Source organism: Lissotriton helveticus, assembly GCF_964261635.1.
Source record: "Lissotriton helveticus chromosome 1_1 unlocalized genomic scaffold, aLisHel1.1 SUPER_1_unloc_23, whole genome shotgun sequence".
Lineage (NCBI taxonomy): Eukaryota > Metazoa > Chordata > Amphibia > Caudata > Salamandridae > Lissotriton > Lissotriton helveticus.
The window spans coordinates 2,058,142-2,085,625 of NW_027611663.1; the positions used below are offsets into that span (position 1 = coordinate 2,058,142).

General features: G+C 51.9%; 1 protein-coding gene across 1 annotated transcript in view; it reads right to left on the reverse strand.

Moving 5' to 3' along the window:
* LOC144805763 (NACHT, LRR and PYD domains-containing protein 3-like) overlaps positions 1 to 27,484 on the reverse strand; it is a 526,287-nt gene that overhangs the window by 359,324 nt on the left and 139,479 nt on the right. Inside the window, exon 4 of the mRNA XM_078672252.1 lies at positions 17,381 to 18,223. Coding sequence (XP_078528378.1) covers positions 17,381 to 18,223 — 843 coding nt within the window. The remainder of the gene's footprint in view (positions 1 to 17,380; positions 18,224 to 27,484) is intronic.

A 27,484-nucleotide genomic window follows, 5' to 3' on the forward strand; every position in this document is an offset into this window, starting at 1 on the left:
AGCAACCTCAAAAACCCCGGAGGACCTGCCTGCCTTCACTTTCAAGACTGTTTCTCCCGTGAACACCGGACGTGTTTTTGAACTGCAGCTCCTGTTGCCAGCCAGAAACCGCAAATCCAGCCCACTCTGCACCCGCCGAACACAGCCCGAGCTCGAGTGAAAAAACACCATGAGGAGGTCCCCCAAGGTGTTCCTGACCCGAGATTCGGTGACTCCTGACCTGCCTCAAGCCTCCAGACGACGCCTGCAGCCTTAATCCAGAGGACCCCCCCTACCGCGACCAGAGCGGTTAAGAAAATCTGACGTTCAAAGGCACCCCTGCACCCGACGCCCCAAGGTTTGTGTGCCCAACATAGCAGTGCCAAACCATCCCTCAACATCCCAAATTACCCCTCAAAGTGGTGGTCGCTCCTAGAAGATCCTCCTCCCTGAGCCTGCAGGGTTTCTGTGTCCTGGAGAATCTCCATTGAAATCAACAGGGCACCCGACCTCAAAACAGCCCCCTGCACCCGGTCGCCCTAGTGTTGCTGAGGGTGCACCATTGGTGCTACTTTGGTCCCCAACTTGCCCTGAGCTAAATCCTAGGAGCTTCACTCCCACTGCCTCATGGCCTGCTTGCCGGCAGCCACCAACCGGAGCCCACCTATCCGCCATTGGATAACATTGGGCCTCAACACTCTGCACCTGGCCGACCTAGTGCCGCTGAGGGTGCAACAACAGTGCATCACTGACCCTAGGAGACCCCTGAGTCTAGCCCCAGGACCCTAACTCTAAAGACTGAGTACTTACCTCGAGTGTCAACTTTTGAAATACAAGAATATTCTTTAAAAATCATACATCCAACTAACACGCATTTCATCAACTGTTTTCCGAAAATGTCCCAGTGCTGCATCTAGGAACCAGCACTGTGTTAGAAAAAGTAATCTCAAAAAGTAATTAACCGCATTTTTCTTAAAAAGCCTATTGATTTCTATGTACTGAATTTACTACGTTCGTGCATTGCATTGCAACCCCTGTAAACACGAATTGGTACAAAGTCCTACTGTATTTTTAACTTATTCAACAACAGCATCCCATATCTGAAAAGTAATTTAATGCTTACCTGTACCAAGCTTGTTTGGTTCTAGAAATAAAACAACAGTATATTTTCTTTATACAACAACTGGCCTAGAGTTCAGTTCTTGAGTGTATGAATTCAGATGCTGAGTGTGTACATTAAATGCTTAACACTGTCCTCTGATACTGCCTTACTGCTCGACCACTCGACCACAGAGAGTAAGGTTCTATCTAACTTTAACCTTTGCCTACCTCGGGAGACCCTTGGACTCTATACACACTGTACCTCATTTTGGTACAGTACATATAGAGTCAGTTTCTTACACCGTCCTCCAACAGATCCCCCACTTTAGATAGTCCAAGCAAGTCCCAGGGTCCAAAGTCCTGCAACTTCCGCATTTCGGGGAGCCATTTCCCCCTCCCACAACGCTGTTTCTCTGTTAGGCCTCCCACGCCACCCAATCAATTTCAATGCATTTTCCCAAACCACCAAAGTGACCTGTGTTGCCAGTAGCAGATGCCCTTCCCGCCACCTCCATATAGATATAGGAAATGTGACCCACCCCTCCATTGTGTCCATTCCAACCCACATGTGGAGTGGTTGTCTGGGGCGAGTTACCAGTTGTTTATAATGATGAGGTGCGCGGCCCAATAATAAGCTCGTATGTGCGGCAAGGCAAGCCCGCCATTATATTGGCTGCATTGCAGGTATTTTAGAGCAATTCTAGGGTGACCACCTTCCCACAACAGTTTCCTCACGTCACTCTTTATGGATTGGAAAACCTTGGGGGGAATCCCATAATAAGTATCTTGCAGAACATACAGCAATTTGGGCAAAGAGATCCTCTTGAACATAGGTGCTCTCCCCATAAGTGTGATGGGCAGCCTGCTCCATCCCTCCATATTTCCCTCACAGGATTGGATCACCCTCCTGAGGTTGTGAGGAAAGCAGGTTCCTCGCTCTGTCATAAATATACCCAGATATTTGAATCCGAGGTACGTGTAGGTAACTGTCGGGGTGGGGGGGCATCTCCAAGCCGTCTTGTGGGAGAAAGAGCACCGATTGACCCCAGTTGATACAGTATCTGGCATACCTCCCATACTCCTAAAAATACTTGGAAAGTCACAGGCAAAGAAAAGGAAGGCTCAGTCAAATACAGTAGGATATCTTCCGAACAGATCAACATTTTTTTCTTCTGCCTCTTTCTCATCAGGGAGCTGGAAGCCATGATTGTCAGGGTGGTTCTGACCTGCACAGGCTAAAGACTCTTTCGTCGGGGCAAAAAGGAGGGGGCCTATGGGCAGCCCTGCCGGTTGCCTCTACCAATGGGAAAGAGACCACACCATTTACCCGGACTGCCGCCACTGGAGCCTGGTATAGTAACTGTACCCACCTCCTATAGCGGGGACCAAAACCAAAAGTACTATCTAAGAAGGGCCAATGTACTACGTTGAACGACTTCTCGGCATTCAATGCAAGGAATATATGGGGGTTGGACGCTTCTAGACTTCATTTAGCCAGTTGTGGGTTCTACGGAAATTGTAGCGGGGGGATCTCCAGGACATAACTCCAGACTGGTCTCTATGAATCAAAGCCGTTATGACTTGCAGCGGTCTAGCTGACTAGCTTGTGGCCAGTATTTTAACCTCAATATTAAGTAATGAGATCAGGCAGTAAGAACTGCAGCAGACCCTAGGGTTGCCGTCCTTGGGTATAACCACTAGGACCACCCGTTGCAAATTCGGAGGAGTGGCCCGATTCCCAGAAGGCTTGAAAATAGTATATACAATTTAGCAGGAATCCAATTAGGTCTCGGGGTCTTATTTGCTTTAAGCTTAGTAATAGCAGATTGTACATCTTCCAGTGTGATCTCTGCTTTGTAAGCCTCTCTAGCCTTGGTATCCAGAGTCAGCATTGTTATCGACTGCAAATATTGGTCAATATTGAGCTGGGTCTGGAGCGGCCGAGCCTCTTCTCAGAGTATTGCATGAAGGTTTCTGCAATCGCTTCTTCGGATTCCACAGAGGCACCCCGGGAGAGTCTAAGCTGGTGTACCCATCTGGCTTCTGCTTCCAGTCTACCCAGCCAGGCAAGAAGTTTACCCGCTTTATCTCCGATGTCGCTGAGGCGCTGCAGGGAGGCTGTCATCGGAGTCTTGGCTCCCTCCTGCGCTAAGGACTTGTATTCCTTCCTCAGAAGTGTTATATGTCTAAGGGTGGAGGGATTAGGGTCTGGGCCAAGTTTATCCTTGGCATTCAACAGCTGCGTTCGCCTCTTCCAAGGCTCCCACTGGTTTCCTTCTCTTGGTTTTGGGCGCTATCACGGAGGACCATTTTATATGCCTGCCACAGTGTTGTTTTGAACATGACTGAGTGCCCGTTTTCTTGAAAATATAGTTCAGAGTTTACCCTCAACCCAACTGTCACCTCCCTATTGCTGAAATCCTGTGCGTTTAGCTTCCAATACACCCCTCCCCCCTCTTGAGGGTACAACCTAACAGACGGAAGTGATCCAACCGGCCGCTGGCTATGTAATCATCCAGTTGGACCATATCCACTTGTCCTGCGGGAGCAAAAATATAATCTATGCAAGAAAAAGCTTTATGAGCCCCCGATAAGTATGAATATTTTTGTTCGGAAGGATGGGCACGCCACCATATGTCAGAGAGGCCCAGGGTGGCTGCAAAAAAAAGTGAGTGGTTGGGGTGTGTGTTAGCTCCACGTGAACCACAGCTATCACTCTCGGTCTTCATTAGATCATTAAAATCACCTCCCAAAATTTGGAGAGGAGAGTATGCTTCTAGCAATAACTTGGCTAACTTTTCCAGAGTGGGGGGATAAAGAAGGGGGTGCATAGGCAGTAATCAGCATAGCCTTAGTCCTGCCCCGCCCCAAAACCCCAGCACTCCCACGTATCTCCTCAGTGGGTCTGTCTGTTGTTTAATGTATACAAAAAGGTGTTTTTTTCTAAACAGGATAGTTACTCCTCTGGACCTAGAAGTGTACCACGCATGGGCAACTGTGGCATAAGTCACTCTCTCCAAGAATTTACACTGAGTGCCTGTGAGATGGGTTTCCTGTAAAAGTATCACATCTGGATTCTGACGCTTGATAGACTGGGTTACAGACCCCTTTTATTCCTGTCACCTAGCCATTCACCGTCCATGATAGAACAGAGAGGGCCTTAATGTCCACTTGTGATGTACCCATCGGGAGAAGGGGCAATAGAATGGGACAGTGCCCTTCCCAATGAAATGGCAGGTAGCGTGGCGCATACCACCTCTGTTGGGGTATTTAGTGAACTGCTGCAGCTGCGCTATAGTGTCTCGACCTAACTTTTCCTGAACCCTCATAACAATGAGCCCTCCATCCCCCCTCCTTAACCCCAAAGACCACTGAGAGGGCAGACCCCCATAACACACCAAAAAATATTCGACAGGGGATGTGAAAGGTCTGTAGCCCCCCAGCCACTAGTTGGAATCCCCAACACCCACTCACACAATCAGGGCCGACAACTCCTGGTAGCAGTGGCCAAGAGAAGCAAACAAACCAAAACAATGAATCAGTTTGTTGCCACTACGTTTTTCTTGGCAGATTGTGGCTCCATCATGCATCAGGGCCCTGGTTTCTCTGGTTACATCCTTGACTAAACAACCACTGTCAGTAGGGTCTGAAGGGGACACATAATGTTCCTTCTCCATGTGTTATGACAACCACCAGTGGGTGGGGAGTCTTAGATTCAGTTTCGTTATCGTCCCCTGTAAGCCCACATGAGGAGTCCTCTCTCCTGGTCCACCGACCTGCTTTTTTGGAGGCCGCTACATCTTTACTGTCCAAGCCTGATGAGCCCCCCTTGTCTCACATTGGGTCTCTCCGCCTCCAGGGGGTGGTGTCAATTATTGTCAGGATCAGTGTCCTCTCCGCCCGATCCACGGCGCAGCAACTCGGCTGGCAGTACACCCCTGTCTGGATTCTGTTGCTCAGTCCGCATCAGCCGGGGCTTGTACTCCAATCACTCCCATGCTTTCTCAGAACCTCCAGCTTGGCTGGGAAGAGAAACATGTATTGTATTTGCAGGGATCGCGGTTTAACTTTCACTGTGTCACATGTGCGCCTCTAGTGCTAAACCTCCCTTGTGTAAACTGTAAAAATCATAATTTTGGAGTTATCATGGAATACCTCTCCTATTTTATGCACCTCCGTAAGACTCATATCTTTGTCCTGAAAATTCAAGAAACAGGTTATGGCTGGCCTTGGTGGCACCCTCGGGGCAGCCTACTCCCCAGTGCACGGTGGGCCCTTTCAATTACAAAGCTGGGAGAGAGTTTGTCTTGTGGCAGAATACTTCGTAACAAAGCATCCAGAAATCGTTGCATGTCTGTGCCCTTGACCCCCTTGTGAAATCAAACAAACCTAAGGTTGTTACGTTGAGCCCTATTTTCAGCATCTTCGAGCCGCCACACCACCTCCAAATTCATGGCCCGGGCTTCTGCCATATCCTTTTTTAGGGCCTGCTCTGTGTCCTCTAGTTCGGATATCCTATTCTCCGTTGAGGTGACCCTCTTCGCCACATTTCAGTGGTTCTGGCGTAAGCGAGACACCTCGGAGAGCACCTCTCCCATCCCCCTTTCCGGGGCCTCCCTTGGAGTCTGGATAGCCTGGAGAAGAGCAGCATTATTGGGCTCCGCAGTGAAGCCACCTCCACCGCGTGTGTCACTACCTTGACATATCTGTCCATTTTGCCCTGTCAAGGAGGCTTTGGTTCTTTATCTCTGGCCTGCGTCCAGGTGATAAGATGCCAGCACCTTCCAACGCCCCTGGTGGCACACACCAGGATGGAGGGTCGGCCACGGCACAATCGAGTCCGAAGGGCACAGCCTCTTCAGCAGTCATAGGGCTCCCCCGTCTCAGTACGGCCTTTCCCCACAGGCCCCATGGGGGTCCTAACTTCAGTCAAATTCACTACCCCCTATGAGGGGGTTCCCACACTCACTCTAATCAGGATGAGTAGGCACTACTTTAATATCTAGGAGTGAGGGGGAGTTCATAGTCCGGAAAGACCGCCCAGCGTCACCTGCATCCTAGTGGCCAGCATGCTTGCTCGCACAATTCGCACTAATGCCCAGGCTGGCATCCGGTAGCCCCAGAGCGAGTACCCTTGTGCATTGCTCCTGTATCACTCATCAGACCAGGGAGTGCATGGCTCCATGTTACCACACTGGGTGAACTATGCCGCAGATTAATGCTTCAACAGATGGTGCAACCCTTGGAATACCAATCCCAGAGGAGGGAAAATGTCTCTGCTCTACAGCGTTGCAGAGTCCCTTAGGGTGGCTTCTGCTGCACTCTCTTGTGTACTTTTGCATGTACCTGCCACTACCACCGGATGAATGCACCCCCAGTGGGAGTCGAGTACTTCCCCTACCGCATCGTGCTTACACCTCTGTCTCCTCAAATCTCTTCTCTAGACAGTCACTAGCCGCGGACGGGCCCCAGGACCGCGGGCCCTCCCCGGGCGTCTCCTTGCTGCATTCACCTCTGCAGCAAGATCATTGCTCGCAGTGTAATGACTGGGAGGTGGAAGAAGGAAGTCTCTCCCCAGCTCTCTCTCCCTGTGCTGTGCAGGAGGTTCTGCCACTCTTAGCCTTCGACCCCTCCAGGCGCTGTCATAGAGTCTGTAGTGTAGGAGAGTAGGGTCTGCTTCCTATGGTCACCCCCACTTTTGCTGTGATACTCTGGTTTTTCGACTTTAGTGTGGCTGTGGGCCTGCTAATCAGACCCACAGCCCAGCTGTTCTCTCTCTAAATTGATATCAAGTACTTTAGGTACATACCAGATTGGTTACTAGGTCACCTCTGTGAGCCCCTGTATAGTGTACCCATGGTACCCAGGGCATAGGTGCATCCAAGGCCTACCAGGGGCTGAAACATGTATTATGCCACCCCTGGCTGGCCATCTACACTGACACCACAGGCTGATCACTCAGCTTGGGTAAGGTGGTGTAATCTCCCCTTACTTAGATATAGTATATCTATATCTACCTTATATATAGACACATAGTAATCTATAAGTCACTCCTATGGCAGGCCTTAACAATCCTGGAGGCAGAGTGCTTGGTTTTATGTGAGAGGGTGCCCTAGCATGAGCTGAGCCCCTCTGCAGCTTTCGGAACCATCTCCTTGTAGCTGTTCTATGATATATCCATACCATATACTCTTAAGTGCATTATAATCCTCGCGGTTAATGCTAACTTTGGTTTGGCTTTATCAAAACATGTTGTGTAAGGTGTCAAACAATTTGGAATACTACCCCCCCTCACGAGTTCTGGTGGCGGGGGTAGCATTCCACCCTTCTAGAGGGAGAAGACATGTAGTTACTGCTAACCCCGGTTAAAGTAAAACAGAGCCTCAGCATCACAAAATGGATGCTGCTGCCACAGACACGAGTCTGACCTTCTGTTGCTGGGTGAAACTCCAGCAAGGGAGGCCTGGACAATAGGTTTCCTGTCGAGGGAGGTGCCAGCACCTCCCATGATAGCCTGTAGTGTATTGGGGCAGGGTGGGCTGAAAGGAAAGATGCATTTCCAGACACTGCCTGGGGCACCCAAGGTGCTCCATGCATAGCCCGTTTTAAAGCAGTTGCTGGGGCACTCCAGCCCCACTCTGGTGCAAAACTGGACAAAGGGAAAGGGGTGTAACCACCCCCTTCCCAGGTCTACCCATAGGAGGGACCTAGCAGGTAATCCAGCCCCTTTCCTTAGTATAAGTATAGGAGCTGTGTCCCCAGACTTTATATTATCCTGGAACAAAACTCTGATACATAATTCTTGGACCTTTAACATTCTATTTCGACTAGAAGACTGAAGACATCTCCCTTGTGGTCAAGGAGTGACCACCCTGTGCAAACAGGCACCACCAGTAACTTGCTGGTTTGCTTTGTCGACGCTCCTGCTGGAACCCAAAAACTCAGCAACTCTGGACTGGACTTCCAGACTTCTCAGACCCCGACTCACACCTCCAGTAAAGCTGAGACCCATGGCGGACACGAGAGATGTGGGACCAGACTACCTGGACATCCTGCATTTTGCTAACTGCATAGACTCCTGAGATTACTCGAAGTTGTACATTGGAGTATGAGAAGCCCCAGACCCAAGCACCATTTGCACTGAAGCTGAGCCCTCCACACTGCATGAGTGCTGCGTGGGGCCTGCTCTTGCATTTCAGCTTGACGCGTCTTCCCGGTTGCTATCCCGTTGGCTAGTGAGCCCTCTGAAGACTTCTTTTTTAATTTACACCACTGGCCTGGTTGCTCCAGTGTTGTCCTAGCTTCCATGCAAAGGAGAAGCTCTCCAGACCTTGCTGGTCTGACTCAAAGCCAATCTTCACTTCCTGCATGGATTGTGTTTGCCAAGGCTTGTTGGGTCCAATCCAGATACTGACACCGCAGTCAACTATATCCTTGGTGTGACAGCTCGAATCCAGCTTCTGGTTATCGTCGACACCTCCTGGTCCTCATGGCTGCAGAGACAAGGTTCACCTCTTCACCTGAAATCACCCGACATCGCCTGGATCCTTCCAGGTTCCTTCCTGGTCACTGGCTAGTGACCCAGTGTTAGAAGGGGCGATCCCAGAGGGCCAGGTTAGGCTCTCCCGACCACTCCGTGACCCACCTCTCCCCCGCCGAGCCTTAACGTGGGGTCCTCGCCGGGGAGGACTTCGAGTCTAGGATCGTACACACTGAGCTCACACCACACTTATGAACGGACACCACACCGTGGATTTCAGTAAGCAAGTTTTTTATCAATAGTAGAGATTTAGGCAAAATGCACACGTATTTACAAGCGATCGAGGGATCGTAAAGTCTCAGTGATGAGGAAGAGGGAAGCGGGACAGTCTCGATCTTTAGGCCAGCACGAAGCGTACCCTGCGCACAGCTCTCAATCCTCGAGCCGGGGGATACGGAAGATGGTGATCGTACTGGCTGCTCCACTCACATCTTCTCGAACCAGGTCGTGTTGGTAGCGTCGATGGTCCAGCTGGACCAGAGTACTCCTCGAGCTGCGACGATGTCAGCAGGGCTCGATCCGGAGTGAACAGAGTGTCTGTCAGTTCTTGAGGAGCCGCGACCACGTCAGCAGGGCTCAGGGTGTTCAACGAATGTCCTTAGAGTTCAAGGATGATCTTTGACGAGGTCAGCAGGGCTACGAGGTTCCAGTTCCTTCCTCACGAGGGTGAGCCACGACAGCGTCAGCAGGGCTCGATAAGTCCCAAGTTTCAGTCTTCTCCCCAAGGGTTGAGCCGCGATCAGATCAGCAGGGCTCTCTTGTCCAGTACACCAACTGCCCGCTAGTTCTTGGACGGGCCTTGATATAGCGCTGTGGCCCTTTGATGTCCGGACCCTCGCAGGCGGGGATCTCATGCCTTGGGGCTGGTCGTTGGAGTGTTCCGTCGGCTGGCTCTTTGATCCTTTAGAAGATGTGTCCGGGAATTCACAGACGCCCAGCAGGGTCTGGAGCCAGCTCTCGGGGAGGCCAAAGGTGTGATCGAAACTGGCCCACAGGGGAAGGCCAGAGGTGTGAGAGAAACCAGTCTCCCAGGGGAGGCCAGAGGTGCAATCGAAACTCCTCGTCTTATCTCACTCAGGCAGCCCTCTACCCCCCAGCCGGGCATGGCGCGTCTGAAGCCTAATTTTCGCTGGGGCCGGGGACAGGCAAGGCCTAGGGAGTCAGGGACCTCGGGAAGGGTAATGGCGGCCGGGGGCGGGGCTAGGTTACCCGGGTGCTGAGGGACGGGGGGGAACCACGCCACGAGGCCAGGTCCAACACGCGTCCCCCCCAGCTGAAAGGCAGAAACTACCCATCCCCTTGCGGGTTCTTTTAACTGAGGCGGAAGAACTGGGGCAGGCCGTCCGCGTTGGCATGGTCAGCACCAGGCCAGTGCTCAACAGTGAAATCCATCCCCTGGAGGGAGATGGACCATCATAAGAGTTTGGGGTTCTCCCCTCTCATTTGCATTAGCCACCGGAGGGGTCGATGGTCGGTTTGGAAGTAAGTACCGAACAGGTAGGGCCTCAGCTTCTTCAGGGATCAAACCACCGCGAAGGCCTCCCGCTCGATGCTGCTCCACCTTTGCTCTCGAGGGAGTAACCTCCGGCTAATGAATGCCACTGGCTGGTCTAGGCCCTTTTCATTCATCTGAGACAGGACTGCTCCGATGCCATGCTCGGACGCGTCCGTTTGGACCATGAACTCTCGGGAGTAGTCGGGGGCCTGCAGTACGTGGCAGTGCACATGGCGACTTTTAATGCTTCAAACGTCTCTTGGCAGGCGGGGGTCCAGCTAACTCTCTTCGGTTGCTTTTTGGAGTTCAATTCCGTGAGGGGGACTACGATGCTGCCATACACCTTTATGAACCTTTGGTTGTACCCCGTGAGCCCCAGGAAAGCCCACACTTCCGTCTGGGTCGTGGGGGCCTCCCAGGCAACGATCGCATCGATCTTGGGGTAGAGGGGTGGCACTAGGCCGCTCCCGACCTGGTGCCCCAGGTAGACCACTGACCCTTGTCCGATCTGACATTTACTTGCTTTGATGGTGAGACCCGCTCGACGCAGGGCCATCAACACCTCCCAGAGGTGTTGGAGGTGTTCGGTCCAGTGGGAGCTGAATACAGCGATATCATCTAGATACGCGGCGCTGAATCCCTCCAACCCAGCCAGTACCTGGTTAACCAGCCTCTGGAAGGTGGCGGGGGCATTTTTCATTCCGAAGGGCATCACCCGGAAATGGTAGTGGCCATCCGGAGTGGAGAAGGCGGATCTCTCTCTGGCCCCCTCCGTGAGGGCGATTTGCCAGTACCCGCAGTCGAAGGTGCTGAGAAAGCGAGCAGACCCTAGGCGGTCAATGAGGTCGTCTGCTCGTGTAATGGGGTGAGCGTCGGTCCTGGTGACTGCGTTGAGCCCCCGGTAGTCTACACAGAACCTCAGCTCGGGAACAGCGCCAGGGGCGGCCGCCTTCGGAACCAGGACCACGGGGCATGCCCATGGGCTGTCAGAGGCTTCGACCACCCCCAGGGCTAGCATCTTGGAGACTTCGGCCTTGATGCAGGCCCGGACTCTGTCAGGGACACGGTAGGCTCTGTGCCGTACCGGAGGGCTGTCCCCAGTGTCCACGTCGTGAACGCACCAACCGGTGACACCGGCGACGAGAGAGAAAAGGTCAGAGAACTGTCCCAGTAACTGGCGACAGTCCTCGCGTTGCCCAAGGGTGAGGGAGGAGGAGAGACTCACTCCCTCTACGGAGCCATCTTTTTCCTTCGCACTTAGGAGATCGGGGAGAGGCTCCGTGCCCTCTTCCGCTCCGTCATCTGTGGCGAGGAGCAGACTCAACTCGGACTGCACGAAGTGGGGTTTGAGGCGGTTCACATGGAGGACCCTCAAGGGGTTCCTGGGGGACTGCACATCTATAAGGTAGGTCACTTGGCTCTTGCGTTCCACCACTTTGAAGGGCCCGGTCCACTTGTCCTGAAGAGCACAAGGTTCCACTGGGGCCATCATCCAGACCTGCTGGCCGGGCTGAAACTCGACCAGAGTGGCATTCTGGTCATACCAACGTTTCATTTCTTCTTGGCTTGCCTCGAGGTTTGCCTCGGCAAGCTCCCGGAACCTCCGAGTCTGGTTTCGGAGGGCCAGGATGTATCGGAACACATCTGGGGGTGGATCCTGGGGTGCCGCTTCCCAACCTTCCTTGACCAGGCTGAGGGGCCCCCGGACGGGGTGCCCGTAGAGCAGCTCGAAGGGGCTAAACCCCAAGGATTTCTGGGGGACTTCTCGGTAGGCGAACAGGAGGCAGGGTAGGAGGATGTCCCACTTGCGACTCAGGGGCTCCTCGAGACCAATGATCATCCCCTTGAGGGTACGGTTAAATCGCTCAACCAGGCCATTCCCTTGGGGGTGGTATGGGGTGGTGAACTTGTACGTCACCCCACACTGTTGCCACAGGGCCTTCATGTATTTGGAGATAAAGTTCGTTCCTCGGTCGCTCACCACTTCTTGCGGGAATCCCACCCGGGAGAATGAATGAAACCCGACTTATATTGCGCTACTTAGCCCATAGGGCGTCAAGGCGCCTAATCCAAATAACTATAATATCCACAGCGCAAGCTTGCTGATAGGCCTTGATGAAACACCACGTTTTTAATGCTTTTGTAAAAAGGGACAACGAGGGTTGCGCCTTAATGTCAGTGGGGAGGGCATTCCACAAACGGGGGTCCACGGTGGCAAAGGCCCTACCTCCCCATCTGACTTTTTTAATGCGCGGGATACACAGAAGATTCATGTTGGAAGAATGAAGGCTCCTGCTGGGGGTATAGCAGGTTAGCAGGGAGCCTAAAGCATCCGAATGTCCTGCCAATAGTGCTCCAAAAACCAGACACAGAATTTTAAACAAAATTCTGTGCTGGATTGGAAGCCAATGGAGATTCTTCCTGGCTAAAGTGGCAGAGAAGGAATTGGGGACGTCCAACACAAATCTCGCTGCCGCGTTCTGCACACTCTGAAGGCGCTGAATAAGGCCCTTATTGATATCTGCACACAGAGTGTTGCAGTAATCCAGCCGGGAAGACACCAACGCAACTACAGTCTGCTTACGTGCCTGAGGGGAGAGATAGTGAACGAGTCTCCTAAGAATCCTGATAACTCCCCAACAGATAGCCACAGTTCTATTCACCTGGAGGTTCATAGTCAGCGAGGTGTCAAAAATAACACCAAGATTCCTGGCAGAGTGTGATGGTATAGGACAGGCTCCCAACGAAGGGGGCCACAACTCACTGGACCAGATCTCCTGGTCCTTACCAAAGACCAGCACCTCAGTTTTTCGCCATTCAGCTTCAAGGAATTTGGAATCATCCATTCGGAAACTGCTTGCATGCAGTTCCTGAAGCTGAACGCAGAGGTGCTGACCGAATGGGCCAGGGACACCATGATCTGTGTATCATCTGCGTATGATACAAACTCCATCCCCTGCGATTTTAGTAACCTAGCAAGTGGGGCCACATAGATGTTAAACAGGGTCGGACTTAACGCCGACCCTTGAGGAACCCTACATTGCAGCGGCTTGGCAGGGGAGAGGAACTCTCCAAGCTTGACCCTCTGCTCTCTTAGTTCTAAAAAGGAGGACAGAAGGCTGAGCGCTGAGCCCTGCAACCCTATCTCCCTCAGACGAGCTGTTAAAGTCGAGGGAGACAGGGTATCAAAGGCAGCCGTCAGATCTAGTAAAACTAGCAGGGTGGTCTGACCTTGGTCAACCTTAGTTCGGATATTATTCATCACCACAGTAAGTGCTGTGGGATTTCCTGAACCCATGTTGGGACTGGTCCAGGTACCCAGAGGAATCAAGGAAAGCAGTAAGATGTAAATTCAGGTGAGATTCCTGCATCTTGGCAGGGGCTGGGAGCAGGGAGATAGGTCTAAAATTTTAGGGTCCAGGGCGGGCTTTTTAAGAAGGGGCTTAACTATCGCCTTTTTCCAGGCTGCCGGAAAGATACCCTGAAGGATAGCACCATTCATCACCTCCAATAATGGTGGTAACAGGGTATCCCTACAATCCTTCAGAACTATTAAAGGGCAGGGGTCCAGCAGGGAGCCTGATTTAGTTCTGTTCAGCAGAGAGCGAAGATCTTCAATGGTAAGTGGGGGAAAGACCATAAGGGTCTTAGCCGGATCTCTAGACCAAGGCTCAGGACTATCCTGGGTCAGACTGGAATTGACATCAAGAGTCTTTTTTTGTGCTTCTAACGTAAGGTAGATATCCACAATTTTAGAGTGGAAGAACTCTGAAATCCTGTCGCAGAGCTCTTGCGAGCCTACGACCGGGTCCGGTTTTTGTAGGGAGCACAAAGAATCGACAATCTTAAAAAGCTCCCTCGATGAAGTAAGGGACATCGTACGTTTGGAAAAGAATTCCTGTTTTTCCCTGATGATCCTGGCCTTATATTCTCCCAGCAGCCGCTTATGACAGTCTCTCTCCATCGGCTCCTAAGATTTCCGCCATTTCCTCTCCTGCCTCCTACAATTCTGCCTCAAGAGTCTCAAAGACTCTGTGAACCAGGGGGCAGAGGTTTTAGCCCTTGCTGAATAGCGAAGAGATGCTGGGGCTAGCACATCAACTGCTCTAGTGATGGAATTGTCGAGATCCTGTGCAGCTGCACCGGCATCTCTAGTGGCTAAGAGGGCCACGGATCCAATGAGGGGGGCAAGGGCCTCATTTGTGATATTCCTATAGCATCTCTTGGGGATTCGGTTGGCGGAAACCTGGGTAGTCAGTGGTCCTGAAGAAGAAATCAATTCTAAGGGCACGGCCAAATGATCTGACCAGACCAGTGGTACGGGGGGGCCCGAGGAGAGCCTAGGGTCGTTGGAAAACACCCCGTCCAAAATATGCCCTGCCAAATGAGTTGGACTGTTCACCAACTGAAGAAAACCACATGCGGTAAGTGGATCCATCAGGGAGACAGTGTCTTTCGAACTCAGGTCGTCTAAATGGAAATTTAAGTCCCCTAGGATGGTAAAATGAGATTTACCAAAGTAAGGTTCCAAAATTCTAAACAAATCATGACTAAAATTGGACCTGGGACCAGGAGGTCTATAAATAAGAAGACCCGTAAAGGATACCGATGGAGAAGAGGAAATGCAAAAGTGCATAGCCTGAAAGGGGTCAGAGGGCTCAGAGAGGACTTGCATGCGACAAACAAAAGAGGTTTTGTAAAGAATTGCCAGACCTCCCCCTCTATGTTTTACTCTATCAGATCTATGTAACGCGTAGCCTTCCAGGATTGCGTTCAAAAGATCCGGACCCGACGACTCCGTGGCCCAGGTTTCCGTTATAAAAACCCAAGAGGGATTCCTAGCCGAGACAAAGTCATGGAAAGCAATATTATTTTTAATTAGCGATCGGGCATTAATCAAAAAAACCCTTTCCGAATGTAGGAGTACCCCATCAATAGAGGGAGCTTGTATACTTCCGGAAGCCAAAGTGGGGAGGGGATCACTATGACAAATACGGCAAATGAAAGTACTTAGCAGTGCCTCAGGAGTGGATCTATGGTGACAGGGTAAGGGAGATGGTTTCAAAGCAATCATATCTGCGACAGAATAAAAGCAAAATACCTGACAAGCTACCGAAGAGACATCGTCCTCCCTGCGCAGCCCGTCCTGCAGCACGTCCTCAGCGCGGACGGGCGCAGACGGGCAGAACTCTGGCATAACTCCGGCAGAAATCCAGCGACCCCGCTGCGCGAGTCCGCTGCGCGACCGCGTGACCTCCTTAAGTAGACAACTAGCGTCCTTGTGACGACTAGACCATCAGAGCGTCTAGATGGCGCCGCCGGGCGTACCTCGACCCCCCCCAATATGGCCACCAAAGTGCAACAATACCGGGAGTACCGGGAAAAGGACCCGCCAAACAGCGGTGCTTCAACCAATTATTCTGCGGGTGAGAGGGCAGTAAAGTTAAAAAAGGGAAAATGGCAAACAATGATCCCCATGAGGGCCCGCCCCACCACGGGGGCCGTCACCGTTCAGAGGGGAATGGCTTCGGGGTACGGTGTGGCATGGTCTACCAGGACGAGGATGAACCGGTGGCCTAAGGAGGTCCGGGGGTCCAGGGGCCCCACGATGTCTATTCCCACCCGCTCAAAGGGGGTACTGACAACGGGGAAGGGTTGGAGGGGAGCCTTGCGCTTTCTCCCGCTCTTCCCGCTGGCCTGGCACGTGGGGCAGAACTTGCAGTGGGTCTCCACATCGGCACGCATGCGGGGCCAATGAAAATGAGTGACCAGACGGTGATAGGTTTTGTCTTGTCCCAGGTGTCCCGCCAGGGGCACATCATGGGCCAGGTTCAGGAGGAAGCCGCGGAAATGTAGGGGTACCACCAGCACCCGGGCTGACCCTAGTTCGGCGGACTTCTGTTCACTATACAAGAGGCCATTTTCCCAATAGACAAAGTGGGAGCCGGACTGGTCCCCGGCAGCCTGGGGGGTGGCCTGCTGCCGCGGCCCAACTAGAGAAGGACAGGAGGTCTGTTCCAGGCAGAACTCCTCTCGGGAAGGTCCTCCTTCCTGGCGCCACTGGGCTAACTCAGGCAGGTCATCCAAGGTCGGGGCCTGTTCGACCGGAGGGCCGAGGAGACCTGCGTCGGGGTTAATTTCTTCACCGGGGGGTAGCTCTGGGACCTCGGGTCGTCAGAGACCGGGCGAGGGGTCTCGGGTTCCACCCCCCCAGGGGTGGAGACTCGGGCGGTCATGGATCGTGTGCTCACGCAGGCCCATTCGGGCAGGCCCACCATCTCTAGGTGAGTCCTTCTCTCTACCTGCTTCCACGGGGAGCTCTCCAGATCGTTGCCCAGTAGACAGTCCACGGGCATGTCGGTGCGGACTGCTACTCGCAAGTCCCCGGAGACTCCTCCCCATTCAAACGGGACCTGAGCTATTCGGCAGGTGCGGACGGAATTGTCGGCTGAGATTACCCTGCAGGAGGCGTCGGGTATAACTTGGTCTTCTGTTACCAGGTGACAGCGCACTGCGGTGATGCTGGCTCCTGTGTCTCGGAGGGCCCCTATGCGGTGCCCGTTGACGGTTACCTGTCGCCTGTACTTCTCAGTGTTGTCGGGCAGGGGGACTCCTGGGACCATTTCTCTATCCCCAAGGGAGACTAATGACATGGCTGCTGGTTCCCACCCCTCTGGGTCCTCTATCTCTTCCTCTTCTAGGGCCACTGTGGCTATCTGGCGCTCGGGGGGACTCGCAGCAGCGGGTTTCTTGAGCAGGGGGCATTGGGGGTCACTGGCATAATGCCCTGGTTGCTGACATCTGTAGCAGGCTATGCTGGCCCGGGGTCCCTGTCTACCTAAGGGAAGCCCTGCTCTAGTTACAGTAGGAGAGCTTCCGGACTGGTTCCGGGGGGGCTACGCTGGGGCCTGGACTGGGACCCCCACTGTCTACCTTGACCTCCCCCTCCTCTCTGGCGGGAGGACCCTTGTTCGTTTTGGCCATAGTCTCCCACTGGCCCCCTTGGGACTCGGGTGCTCACCCAGCGATCTGCCTTGACAGCAAGCTTCCGGGGGTCTGTCAATTTGCTGTCCAGAAGGTGCTGTCTCAGTTCCACAAAGCAGTTTGTGGAGAGGTGTTCATACGTGATGAGGTCAAATAGTCCTTCAAAGGTGGTCACCTTGCTGCCCTTGATCCACCCTTCCAGGGCCCGGCTGTGGAAATTCACATATTCTACCCATGTGGTGCCGGGGATCTTTTTGCAGTCTCGGAACCGCTGCCGATACATCTCCGGGGTGAGCCCATATCGGGATAGCAGCGCGTCCTTCATATGGGTGTAGGAGTTCATGACTGTGGAGGGCAGGTCCAGCATGGTGTCTCTTCCCTCACTGAGGAAGCGGCCCCACAATCCGGCCCCCCAATCCTTCTCGGGCACTCGGTGGGAGGTTATGGCGACCTCGTACGCTTTAAACCACTGCTGGATGTCGTCCCCCTTGTAGAACTCTTTTACTACATCCTTGGGGATGTGTACTTTGGCCTCCACCGGGGAAGGGGTTTCTCGGTTCCCCGAGGGACGGGTGTCTTCGCTTCTGGCTTTTAGTTCAAGTTCTTTTAGGCTGCGCTCATGTTCGAGCTGGAGTTTCTTTCCCTCATGCTCCCTCTGGAGCTTCTTTTCTTCTAGTTCCCCTTGTAACCGTAATTGTTCTAGGGCCAGTTTTTTCTCAGCCAACTTGAGCTCTCCTATTTTAAGGCGCGCTAGCTCCAGCTCGTGGATTCGGGTACGTTCTCGGTCTGTCATCTCCTCTGGGGACAGACCCCTTTCCGCGCGGAGACTCCGTGTCAGGGAGTATGTTCTCTCACCTTCCTGGCCGCTGGTTTCGGTCTGTGGCCCCTCCTCTCCGCCGTCTTCCTCCGGTGGGGGGAGGGGGGCCCCGGCCTCTACCCAGGCCGTCAGGGCTTTTTGAAAATCTTCTTTGGTGCTTAAAGCAGTGGTAGTGATGTGAAGTTCCTTGCAGAATTGTTTTAGTTCTTTGTGGGTATACTCTTCCACACGGTCCTTTTGGAATGTTGGCTTCTCGCTTGTTCCGGTGGAACTCATGATTATTTTTTCCATCTGTTGTTCTTGTGTTCTTCGTTCATGTCGTGTGTCAGTCGTTTTACTGTACGATCGCTAGACGTAGGCTCTTATCCCGTCGCTGCCACCAATGTTAGAAGGGGCGATCCCAGAGGGCCAGGTTAGGCTCTCCCGACCACTCCGTGACCCACCTCTCCCCCAAATAATGCCGAGCCTTAACGTGGGGTCCTCGACGGAGAGGACTTCGAGTCTAGGATCGTACACACTGAGCTCACACCACACTTATGAACGGACACCACACCGTGGATTTCAGTAAGCAAGTTCTTTATCAACAGTAGAGATTTAGGCAAAATGCACACGTATTTACAAGCGATCGAGGGATCGTAAAGTCTTAGTGATGAGGAAGAGGGAAGCGGGACAGTCTCGATCTTTAGGCCAGCACGAAGCGTACCCTGCGCACAGCTCTCAATCCTCGAGCCGGGGGATACGGAAGATGGCGATCGTACTTGCTGCTCTACTCACTTCTTCTCGAGCCAGGTCGTGTTGGTAGCGTCGATGGTCCAGCCAGACCAGAATACTCCTCGAGCCGCGACAAGTTCAGCAGGGCTCGATCCGGAGTGAACAGAGTGTCTGTCAGTTCTTGAGGAGCCGCGACCACGTCAGCAGGGCTCCGGTTGTTCAACGAATGTCCTTAGAGTTCAAGGATGAGCCGCAACGAGGTCAGCAGGGCTCCGAGGTTCCAGTTCCTTCTTCACGAGGGTGAGCCGCGACAGCGTCAGAAGGGCTCGATAAGTCCCAAGTTTCAGTCTTCTCTCCAAGGGTTGAGCCGCGATCAGATCAGCAGGGCTCTCTTGTCCAGGATACAACTGCCCGCTAGTTCTTGGACGGGCCTTGATATAGCGCTGTGGCCCTTTGATGTCCGGACCCTCGCAGGCGGGGATCTCATGCCTCGGGCTGGTCGTTGGAGTGTTCCGTCGGCTGGCTCTTTCATCCATTAGAAGATGTGTCCGGGAATTCCCAGATGCCCAGCAGGGTCTGGAGCCAGCTCTCGGGGAGGCCAAAGGTGTGATCGAAACCGGCCCACAGGGGAAGGCCAGAGGTGTGAGAGAAACCAGTCTCCCAGGGGAGGCCAGAGGTGCACTCGAAACCCCTTGTCTCATCTCACTCAGGAAGCCCTCTACCCCCCAGCCGGGCATGGCGCATCTGAAGCCTAAGTTTCGCTGGGGCCGGGGTCAGGCAAGGTCTAGGGAGTCAGGGACCTCGGGAAGGGTAATGGCGGCCGGGGGCGGGGCTAGGCTACCGGGGTGCTGAGGGACAGGGGTAACCACGCCACGAGGCCAGGTCCAACACCCAGACTCTGTCTCCTCTGCTTTCAGGTTCTTCAGATCTTCGATCCAGCCTTGGATCCACCCGGACACTTTTCCTCTGGTCGCCTGCAGCACTTCTTTGCAGATCTCCATTGAAAACAACGACGAAACCCGATACCAAAAGAAACCTATGCACCCGGCTTCCCTGGGTGAGGTAACGCAGGTACTCCGGTGCTCCCATGGGTAGTGACTATCCAAGTGTCCTAGTCTAAAGTGGTTTTGCCGTAGTCCATCCGGAAGTGCCCTAAATCAACTACTTTTTAACTTTTACGTTCCCATTATAAGTCAATGGCAACTCGCGACTGTGTTTAGACACTGCATGCGTCTCCCGTGGGTCTCCTACTTCCTAACCCTTGGTCGTTTAGTGTAGCCCCAGCGATTCCCTTGGCCCTAGGTCTATTCACTCTTCCTGTAGTGGCTCTTATACCACTATTTTAGTATATGGTTAGTGAGGCCCTTAGGGCAAAACTGTATTTGTGCAACTTATTGTATGCTAATTGAGTAACTTGTAATGTACTTTGGCCTCTGACCTCGTACAGAGTGCAGAGGTGTTGTGTTAGAAATAAATACATATATATTTGATATATACCTTGAGTGGTGTCCTTTCATTTGGTATTCAATGGATTATAATTGGTAAAACAAACAGCTTCACATGCTCTTTGGAGTTTAGCCTAAGACTACTGGTCCATGCTACCACTAGGATAGCTGGTCTATAAGGTTGACTTTACAACCACCATCAATAAGGGTCATTTAGACTAGTACAAAGTGCCCACTAGAATAGTGGACATCATATGCCAGGCTAACTTCTCACATTGGTGTGCAGAGGATGGGAAAAGAGTTTGAATTTGTTTTACCATATAATCTTGCAATATCATTTGAAAGATCACGATAAGGTCCCAGTAGGTACATATAAATCAAGTCTTATAATACTTAAGTTCTACTGAACTTAGTTATTGTAGAGCAAAGGGCTTAGCATGCCCTGACTACAACTCTAGAGAGGTTCTAGTAGATAACACTTAGTGTAGGTAGGTGCATACACCACACCTCACTAGAAAATGTCCTTAGAAGCAGGACCTAGTGGGTCTGTGCCTGAAGCTGACCCTCCCAGGGCACCTTCTAAATATGACACGTTCACTTTTCATGAAGTGAGAAGTCTGTGTGCACTCAGGAAACTGAGACAAGGACAGAGTCCTACCTTTAACCACCTGGCAGATTTGTTAGTGGAATATGATGTGGAAAGAGCATCCAACCCAGATCCTACAGGTAGTCCAGAGGGGGGCCAGCCCTCCTCAGATGATCCCACTGGTGACAACCAGAGAGACTCTGAGGATGAAGTGGATGCTAGCCAGGAAGAAGTCAGAGAACTGAACCAGGTTAACCTAGACCTACATGGGACTGGGAATGGAAGAATCCAAACCAGACCCCCAAGTAGGCCTAACAATGGGCACAGAAGTAGAAGATCACATTCCATTGGATCCAACCACTCTGTTGACTCAATAGGGTTCCATGCCTCAGCTCTAGGGAGAATGACTTCCCCTGAGAGATGAGAGCATAAGGCTAGGATGAGGGAATCCAAGCTTAGGAGTCCACTGGTGGCAGCATAATTCCTAGAGATAAGGGAAGGTCTCATGACCATAGAAACCTGAGTAAAATTGTGCCCCCCTATCAGGTAGGGGATGACATCCACAAGTGGATGACTGGTTTGGAGAGGGCCTGCAAAGTACAGCAGGTACCCCAAAGTCTGTGGGAAGCAATATTATGGCTCTCCTTTTCAGACAAAGGTAGAGATAAGCTCCTAACAGTTAATCAACAGGATGCTGACAACTACACTGTCCGGAAGAGTGCTCTGACAGATGGGTTTGGCTTAACCACTGAACAATACAGGTTGCTGTTCAGAGATACTCAGAAGACACAGACTCAGGACTGGACTGACTTTGTAGATTGTGCTACTAAGGCTCTGGAAGGCTGGTTACTGGGCAGTAAGGTCAATGACTACACGGGATTGTATAATTTGATTATGAGAGAACAGATTCTTAATAATTGTCAGAACCAGTTATTGCATCAACACCTGGTTGACTCTGATTTGACCTCTCCCCAAGAATTGGGTAAGAAGGCAGACAAATGGGTCAGAACCAGGGTGAAGCATAAGGTACAGAACCAAGGTGGTGATCAGAAGAAGCAAGACCAAAAGGGTGGGGATCAGAAAGCAAAAGACCAGAAGTCTTCTCAAGGTCCCCAAAAACCTTCTATTGGTGGGGGTCCCCAAAAACCTAAAAAGAAAGAAGGTCCTAAGAAACCATGGTGTAATTTTTGTAAAAGTAATACTCACTGGACCAGTGATTGCACCAAGAAGGAGGCAGATCCAGCCACCATTGCCCCTAAGGCAACTGTTCCCCCTATTTCAGCTCCAAGTGGTGGTTCTCAGCAGAAGGGTATAGTAGAGTTAACCCTGGGAACTGAGGTAGATTCTGGCCTAGTCAGAATACCAACTCAAGCTGTTCTTGTCTGTGATGTGGACATGGCTATGTCCTCTACTGTGAGCCCCAGTAACTTGGGCAAGTACAGACAGACTCCTTTAATCAATGATAGAGTGGCTCAGGCCTACAGGGACACAGGGGCTAGTGTCACAATGGTGAGACCAAGCTTTGTGAACCCTGGACAAATCATACTAAGTGAGAATTTCCTAGTGACCAATGCAAGCAATGTCACAACCACCCATAGTATGGCAATGGTGAATTTCTCCTGGGGAGGGGTAACTGGCCTCAAAAGGGTTGTTGTTAGCTCAGACCTCCCTGTAGAATGTTTGCTTGGCAATGACTTAGAATCGTCAGTCTGGTCTGAAGTGGAGTATAGGACTCATGAAGAAATGCTAGGTATCTCAGCACATGTCCTTGCTGTGACCAGGCCACAGGTCAAAAATTGCAATACTGAACAGGCCCTGGATCCTGAAATTATGGACCAGTTGCCTACCAGGAGGAGAAGCAGTAGGGTTAAGGCAGTGACTTCCCTCTTGCCTCAGAATGAGGATCAGCCTTTCCAGGAAGCCGATTGTGAGACCCAAGAAGGAACTGTCCTAGAAGAGCTTGAGCCTGAACAGGTTGAGTTTCTTGGGACAGGGGGGACCTTCAAGGGCAGATCTGAGGCAGGGGGAGTTGGACTGCCCTTCTCTTGAACCCCTCAAACAGCAAGCTGCTGCTGAGGCTGCTGGGAATGCTAATGGTACCCATAGAGTGCATTGGGATGAAGGGCTCCTGTATTCAGAGGCTAAAGACCCCAAGCCTGGTGCTTCCAGGAGGTTGGTCACACCTTTGGCATTCAGGGGGTTCCTTCTCACCTTAGCCCATGATATTCCCCTTGCAGGACATCTTGGCCAGAGCAAGACTTGGGACAGGCTTGTCCCTCACTTTCACTGGCCCCACATGTCAGAAGATACCAAGGAGTTTTGTCGCTCCTGTCTCACCTGCCAAGCCAGTGGCAAATCAGGTGGCACCACAAAGGCCCCCTAATACCACCCCCGCTACCTGTGGTGGGGGTTCCCTTTGAAAGAGTTGGGATAGACATTGTTGGACCAATGGACCCCCAAACAGCCTCTGGGCACAGATTTATTCTGGTGGTAGTGGATCTTGCCACCAGGTATCCAGAAGCTATTCCCCTAAGGACCACAACAGCACCTGTTGTGGCAAGAGCCCTCCTGGGAGTTTTCTCCAGAGTGGGGTTTCCTAAGGAGGTTGTCTCAGACATAGGTGCAAACTTTATGTCTGGATATTTGACTGCTATGTGGAAGGAGTGTGGAGTGAATGACAAGATCACCACACCCTATCACCCACAATGCTATGGTCTGGTGGAGAGATTCAACAAGGCCTTAAAGGGCACGATTAAGGGTCTACCTGAAAAGCTTAGGCGAAGATGGGACATCCTACTGCCCTGCCTTTTGTTTGCTTACAGAGAGGTCCCACAGAAGGGGGTTGGCTACAGCCCTTTTGAACTTCTGTTTGGGCATCCTGTAAGAGGACCCCTGTGTCTGGTGAAGGAAGGATGGGAGTTACCTCTCAAAGCTCCAAAGCAAGACATTGTGGCCTATGTACTTGGTCTTCGCTCCAGGATGGCTGAGTACATGTAAAAGGCATCCAAAACCCTTGAGGCTAGCCAGGAATTACAGAAAGCCTGACATGACCAAAAGGCTGTGCTGACTGTTTACCAGCCAGGACAGAAAGTGTGGGTGTTGGAGCCAGTGGCCCCAGAATCTCTTCAAGACAAATGGTCTGGACCCCACACTATTGTTGAACAGAAGGGAGAGGAAACCTATTTGGTTGATCTTGGAACTCCCAGGAGCCCCCACAGGGTGCTACATGTCAACAGACTGACACCATATGTTGACAGGGCTGACATGGGTTTGCTCATGGCTACTGATGGACAGGAGGAGGAGAGTGACCCTCTCCACAGACCTGCTCTCTCAGAACCCTGACGATGGATCAGTTGCTTGTGTAGCCTTGGCAGGCAGCCTCACTGACCAACAGCAGAGGGACTGCAGACAAGTTCTGCAGGCCTACAGACATATGTTTTCATTGACTCCAAGTCAGACTACCTAGAGCACCCATGAGGTGGACACTGGTGACAGTCTGTGTAGGAGAGTAGGGTCTGCAATCCTATGGTCACCCCAGATATTTGCTTTTTGCTTCACTGGTTTACGACTTTCCCTGGCTGTGGGCCTGCTAATCAGACCCACAGCCTAGCTGTTCTCTCTCTAAATTGACATCCATGTACTTTAGGTGCATTTACCAATTGGTATTGGGACATCTTATCAGCCTCTGTACAGTGTACCTTAGGTACCCAGGGCATAGGTGAACCTAAGGCCTACCATGTATTATGCCACCCCTGGCTGGCCATCTAAACAGACACAACTGGCTGGTAAGACAGCTGGGGCAAGGTGGTGTAATCACCCTTTGCTGTAGATATAATATACCTATATCTAACCCCAAAATGGACACATATATTCCTATCAGTCACTCCTATGGCAGGCCTTATCAATCCTGAAGGCAGAGTGCTTGGAATTATGTGAGATGGTGCTCTAGCATGAGCTGAGCCTGTCTGCAGCTTGCGGAACCAAGTCCTTATAGCTGTTCCATGATAACGCTATACCATATACTCTTAAGTGCATTATAATCCTCGCAGTTATTGCTAACTTTGGTATAGCATTATCAAAACATGTCGAGTAAGGTGTCATACGAATAGGAATACTACCCCATCGCCAGTTCTGGCGACGGAGGTAGCATTCCACCCTTTTAGAGGGACACGACATGTATGTAACTGTGAACCCGGTTAAGGTTAAACGAAGCCTCAGCATCACAAAATGGATGTTGCCACCACAGACACAAGTCTGACCTCCTGCTGCTGGGAGTCCTTCCAGCGAGGGAGGCCTGGACAAAGGGTTTCCTGCCTTGGGAGGTGTTAGCACCACCCCAGACAGGATTTTGTGTATTGAGGTAGGGAGGGCTGAAAGGAATGAGACATGCCTGGGGCACACAAGGTGTCCCTGTGCATACCCCGTTCAAACCAGTTGCTGGGGCACTCCAGCCCCAGCCCTGGCGCAAAACCGGACAAAGGATAGGGGGTGTAACCACCCCCCTTCCTGGTCCCACCCATGGGAGGGACCTAGTCACCAGTACAGCTCCCTTTAGCAGGATAAAGGTAGGAGCTGGTCCCATTCCAAATTAGATTATCCTGAACAACTCTACAAAGAAGAAACTCTGGACTTCGACGTTCTGCTCCCCAGAAGACTGAAGAATCTCCCTTGTGGGCAAGGAGTGTCCACCCTGCAACTGCAGGCACCATCAAGCGTCCTAGCGGTTCACTTTGTCGTCCTTTCTGCCGGAACCAGACTTCAGAGCCCGACGAGATCCAGACTTCCAGACCTCTCCGACCTCAACCTACATCTGCAGCACAGCTGAGATCCGTGGGTGCGACGAGACACATGGGAACGGCCATCTTGAAGAAACTGCACTTCGCTTCCAGCACAACTTCAGAAGCATCCTCGAGTAAGTGCTTTGGGGACTGAGAAGCCCCAGCCCCGAGCAGCTCCTGCACTGAAGACCAGCCCTCCAGCATCCACGAGATCTGCGTGGGGCCCTTTTGCTTGGTTGCTGCTTGACGCGTTGTCTGGTCACTTGCCGGCTGGCTAGTGGCCTCCTAGATGACGATCCACGAAATCCACACTGCTGGTCTGGTTGCTCCAGACTGGCCCTTGCTCCGTTCCAAAAGAGTAGCACCCGGACCCTCCTGGTCCGCACCAGATGCCGTTTCCACTCACCGCGTGGGTTGCCTTTGCCAAGGCCTGTTGACTCCAAATCCGGAACCGACACCGCCGACAGCGAGAGCCTGTGTGGGACAGCTCGTGCCTCCATCCTGGTCATCGGAAACACCTCCTGGTCTACGTGGCTGCAGAGACAAGCGTCCACTCTTCACCTGATCGCGACAACAGCATCTGGTTCCTTCCTAGTTCCACACCGGTCACTGGCTAGTGACTTCGAACACTGTCCCCTCTGCTTTCAGGTCCTCTTCTTCCTCGATCCACCCCTGGATCGCGCCGGACATCTTCCTCCTGGTCGCCTGCAGCATCTTTCTTCAAGGCTCCATAGACTTCGACGCGGAAACCCAACACACTTTGACACCTATGCACCCGCAGCCCGTGGGTGAGGTAACAAGAGCGTTTCGGTGCTCAAGGGTAGATTGACTCTCCTAGTGTCCAGGTATCCAGTCGTTTTAGTCCTAACTAGTCGGAATTGTCTGTTACTTACCTTTTCGTAATTTGTTCTGCCCATTGACTTTGTTCCGCATCTCGCGTGTGAGTTCACACTCTGCACACACGTCCCGTGGGCCTCCTGCTACTTACCTAAGGATAGGGTAGTGTAGTCCCAGTGATCATACAGCCTCTGGGCATCATCATTTCCTCCATCGATTTCCTTATACCATTTACTTAGTGTATGGTTTGTCGTGCCCCTAGGGCGCCATTGTAATTTGTGCGACTTACTGTATTTTTCCTAAGAGATTGTCATGTGCTTAGCCCTCTGATCTCATAAAGAGTTCAGAGGTGTTTGTTAGTAATAAATATATTGTTTATTTTCATAACAACCTGTGTGGTGTCCTTTTATCTGGTATTCAAGGGGTTATATGTGGTAAAACAGCTGGCTTCACATGCCAAACGAGTTTAGCCTAAGACTGCTTTGTCCATGCTGCCATTAGGATAGCTAGTCTATAAGGTTGACTTACAACCAATAACCATAAGGGTTGTTTGGACTGATACAAGGTGATCACTAGAACTAGTGAGCATCATATATCAGGCCAACTTCTCACAGTCTGCCTGTTAAAAGTAAGATTTACAGGCAACCTGATCATGTCAGGGACTGTATCAGGACATAGGTCCAAAAGATGTTGGAGTTGGGAGTTATTGAGCCCTCAGAGAGCCCTTGGGCCAGTCCAGTAGTCCTTGTGCCTAAACCTCACACCCAAGATGGTAAGAGAGAGATGAGGTTTTGTGTGGACTAAAGAGGTCTCAATGCTGTCACTAGGACAGATGCCCACCCCATCCACAGGGCAGATGAGCTCATTGACAGATTGGGTTCTGCCACGTTTTTGAGCACATTTGACTTGACAGCTGGCAACTGGCAGATCAGGCTAGCTGATGATGCAAAAGCCAAAACAGCATTTTCAACCCCTGGTGGGCATTATCAATTTGTGGTGATGCCCTTTGGTCTGAAGAATGCACCTGCCACATTCCTAAGATTGGTGAACCAAGTCCTCTCAGGCCTGGATGACTACTGTGCAGCTTATCTTGATGATATTGTTGTCTTTAGCTCCTCTTGGGAAGATCACCTGATCCACCTGAAGAATGTTTTGGAGGTCCTACAAAAGGCAGGCCTAACTATCAAGGCTACCAAGTGCCAGATAGGGCA